Source organism: Sitophilus oryzae, unplaced genomic scaffold, assembly GCF_002938485.1.
Source record: "Sitophilus oryzae breed Bouriz unplaced genomic scaffold, Soryzae_2.0 scaffold_95_pilon_pilon, whole genome shotgun sequence".
Taxonomy (NCBI): Eukaryota; Metazoa; Arthropoda; class Insecta; order Coleoptera; family Curculionidae; genus Sitophilus; species Sitophilus oryzae.
This window is the reverse complement of record NW_022147594.1, coordinates 1-4,500: the sequence shown is the minus strand read 5'-3', so window position 1 is coordinate 4,500 and position 4,500 is coordinate 1. Positions and strand designations below refer to the sequence as shown.

Genomic DNA, 4,500 nt, shown 5'->3' with positions numbered 1-4,500 from the left:
TAGGAGCCGGCAATATTCCCACTAAAATTTATACGAAATTAATTATATCCAATACTTCGTATTACAAGTGTTTTTCAATTGCTTACCCTGGCCCGTAGTTACATGTATAAAACTTTTTATAAGGATATTGAGTCCCAGCCTCATAGTAGTATGTGTAGCCACAACCAACGTACCTGGTATCTGCCCAAACAACCTGCAAATACCAAAAATGACTTGTTGGCGCGGATTCGTTAATTGGATTCATTCTAAACATGATATTAGTTCATCTTAGATTAAGTTAATCAGGTTGAGATAAACTTAAATTAATTTAACTTCAGGTTAAGTTTTCTCCGATTAAGTTAGTCTGGGATTACCTAACGAAACGAACACAGTAACAGTCAGTCATTAGTTATACAGTGCAAAATTGCCAGATCTGTCTAACTCTAAACCAATATGTATTGTTCGAGCTTAACCTCATTTAGCCTATACAGGGTGAGTCTTAAATAAGTGCAAATATTTTCAGAGCTGGTAGACCTTGATAAAAGAAAAATATAGATTTTATTTACCGTTTTTCAAATAAGTCGAAAATAACCGAATTATTTTACTTTGAAAATTAAAAAAAATATATTTATAACAATTTCCCTGTATATTTTTCGAAAACTTTTGAGAGCTGCCTGTTAACCGCAAATTTTACCACGGTATAATTTCTTAATCTCTGATATTACCATAGTTACGGCTTTACTTTATGGTTACAGCACTAAAAGGGATGCAATTACAGAAAAAAATCCGGTGGCTCTCAAAATTTTTTCAAATAAAAAAGCAAATTTTTTTTTTAATTTTCAAACTTAAATAACTCGGTTATTTTGGACTTATCTGAAAAATGGTAAAGAGAAAATATGTTTCTTTTATCGAGATCTACCAGCCCTGAAAATATTTGCACTTATTTAAGTATACTACCTTGTATACTACCTTTTTTGACTCATCCTGTATAATAACACATTCTAGACCTTGATACTACAGAGTAAATTTAACGGCCAGTAATGTGGTCCCTAAATATCTTGAGCAATTGTAAGGCTTATCAAAGGCTTAGAGTGTGAATAAAAAAATCATCAGATATATATCAGAATCTTTGACAGAAATTTGAGAGTTGAAAACTATGAAAAACCAAACAGTCAAAATTATTAATAACTATTACAGTTGGGGGTTGGAAGCCTTGGTGTTACTTACAGCAGCCAAATAAAACACTAATTAACCACAATACACCAAAACACTTTACTTTTGCACTGTCATATATCATATAAATTATTATAATGTGTCATCAGCAGATTTTTAAAACATCTATGCTGAGATTTAATTATCTGCTGATAATTCTAACATAGTTAGCGAAATGCGCGTCTAGTGTAAAATAAAGTAAAGTGTTTTGGTGTATTGTGGTGAATTAGTATTTTATTATTTTCCAAATATCACTAAATTTGTACTTGGGTATAATGTCCGGTCTTTTCAAATCCAGCACAGCATTTATCATATTTATAAGACTTATACTCGCTAAACCATCCTGTTATTGCCGCATTCCAATCTGATGGACCTCCAGCAGCTGTTGATGAAGTTAGATATAAATTTTGTCCAACGTAAAATCGACCTAAAAAAATAAAGCATACATACTAATGATCTAAAGAAACGGCGTCCAGTTGGCTTTGAAATGAAGATCAATAATATTCCCTAAATAATTTTACTTATAAAATGACAGCGATCTTCATTTCATAGCTAATGCGCGATTTTTGTTTTCATTCATTCTGTATTTTCTACTAAACTACACTCAGTTCACAAAAAAAACACTATAACAGATATCTCGACTTTTCATGATACATAAATCTTTTGTATCTAATATTCTAGATTATTAAATTATTAAAATAATAAAATATACATACTGTCTTTTACAGCAACATGTTGAAAAACCATGGTATTTGATATTTTCTGGGCTTCCTCGGCAAGTTTGCTGTCATAACTCTAGAAAATTATGATACTTCTGTCATTTTCATTCAGTAACTTTTATCACCGTGATAAAAAATATCGTAAAAAGTAAAAAAAGCAATAAAACAGCACGTATTTTATAGAAAGAAATTTGGGACAGCATATTTTTGTCCTTAATTAATTATAAGTAGGCAAGAATCAACCTATATCTGCGCTGTAAATGTTCAGGGTGTTTCAAAAAGCAGGTGCCATGTACCATCTCGAAAAAAAGTTCCTCGTTTCGTAACTACAGGGTGTTAAAGTCTTAAATTTTTTTCGACTTACTATAATTTTCTTCCAAGTGCTTTTAGCTATTCCAATAAAATTTTGAGGATAAAAGTTACTATAAGTGCAACATAGTTTAATGCTTAAGAAGTGTCAACATATTCTGTGCATATAGGTTTATCATCTGAACTATTTCTAAAAAAAACATGTGCGCTACAAACTTTTTCTTCGAGATGGCAGATGTTTTTTGAAACACCCTGTATATTTAAGTACTAAATTTCATACTAAAGAAATATTTTTGCAGGCTTTTATGTCTATATCGAATTTAATAAAACTACCGAATTAATCATAATTAATTATAAAATTAATAAAAATAATAATTAAATATTAATTATAAATTTTAGAAATTCATACAAAACGGCGAAGATTGATTCCTTTCGGCTGACCAGGAACAGAACCGCTGGCTATTTGTTGTCTGAAATTGTTGTGAATATTTACAATTGCGTTCTGTTCAGATTGTGACACACCAGATCCTACAATTAGAAACAATATATTTTATAAACAATTGTTTTATGTTTTGAGGGAAGTTTACCAAGTATAGTTCCAGCTCCTGAACCTAATTGAAAATACACAGCCATCAGAATTATAGAAATCCACATAATTTGGCTCATTTTCAAAGCAACTAAAAATACTGATTTAAAGTGGGATAGATATACAGGGTGGTCCGAACTGTATTCTGGAAACTTCGGCAGCATATTCTGCAGATAAAAATAAGTAAAAAAGTTCGTATAAATGTATGTCCGAAAATGCTTAGTTTCGGAGATACAAAGTGTAGAAGTTTTATTTTTATTTCGATTTTTTCTAAATAGTTTCTGAATTAACGTCAATATTTGGATGAAAATTGGTGTCTAGGAGTTTTATGCGTGAGAAATTTGATTTTGATGTCTATATGACTTCTATTTGTAGGGGGCGCCACCTACATATGTTTTAACTGCTTTGATAAGTAATAACTTTTCGTCCGTACCTGTATAAAACTACTGAGTGAAAAATTAACACTTCCGTGATTTTTTACGTAAAAAATGTCTCTTGGTAAAAATCGCTACGAGCAACCGTTTTCAAGATATTTAGAATGGAAGTAATCACTCCATGTCATTATACTGACAAAAAAATAAAAATGTTGAGTAGATAGTAATTTGACTAAAATGATAAATTTGTGAAATTTTATTTTTTTTTAAATTAATCATAAATTTTTCTTCAAAAAAATGATGAGAAAACAGTTTCTGTTGAACTTTTGGTCAAAAACATTTCAAATTTATGATTTTAGTGTAATAAAACTATCTCATCAACATGTTTAATTTAACTCAATGATGACAGGTATTGATAATGTCGATTCAAAATATCTCGAGAACCGTTACTCGTAGCGATTTTTACCAAGAGACATTTTTTGCGTAAAAAATGTCGTAAATATATAATTTTTTACTCAGTAGTTTTATACAGGTACGTACGAAAAGATATCACTCTTCAAACCAGTTAAAAAATATGTAGGTGGCGCCCTCTACAAGTAGGAGTCATATTGACATCAAAATCACAATCAATATTTTCATGTCAAAAAACTCCAGACACCAATTTTCATCCAAATGTTGACGTTACTTCAGAAATTATTGAAATATATCGCGCGAAATAAAAATGAAACTTCTACACCCTGTATCTCCGAAACTAAGCATTTTAGGACATACATTTATACGATCTTATACGATATACTTTTTTAGTTATTTTTATCTGTATAATATGCTGCCGAGGTTTCCGGAATACAGTTCGGACCACCCTGTATAGTTATTAGAGTTTATATACAATTATTAAATACACAGTTAAAAAAATTGAATGCATTCACAAGAAAAACGTTTTTTATTTGTTACAAATTACAAATTGTTACAAAGATAAGATCTTCAACTTGAAATAATTTGTTAATTAAAAATATGTTTTTAAAGATAAACGTAACATCTTTTGTTTATATTTTAATGATATAATTTTATTAATTCCTGATTTCTAATTTTGTAAAAAAACAACAACTAATAATAACGACTTTAAAACAAATAAATAATTTAAATACTTACTCGTCAAAATTTCTTGATTACTTACTCAAAATGGTTACTCAAAACTTTATTCTTAACTTATTCTGTTATTTTGGTTCTAATCTTTTTTAGTTTATTCAGTCCATAGTAATTTTGATGGTCTATACTACACAGTTGTTAACAAATTTATTATCTAATACAGAAAATGTATATG

The 4,500-nt window shown here is 29.4% G+C and overlaps 1 protein-coding gene across 1 annotated transcript; it reads right to left on the bottom strand.

Moving 5' to 3' along the window:
- Window positions 1–5: 5 nt before the first annotated feature.
- Window positions 6–4,487, bottom strand: LOC115891065 (CRISP/Allergen/PR-1-like; the record flags this gene model as incomplete). Its single annotated transcript, XM_030911462.1, has 7 exons — window positions 4,354–4,487; window positions 2,807–2,905; window positions 2,629–2,747; window positions 1,908–1,986; window positions 1,458–1,618; window positions 87–193; window positions 6–21 (listed from the first exon to the last, which is right to left on the bottom strand). Coding segments are annotated over exons 2-7 (561 nt in total), but the record flags the coding sequence as incomplete, so codon positions are not given.
- Window positions 4,488–4,500: the final 13 nt, after the last annotated feature.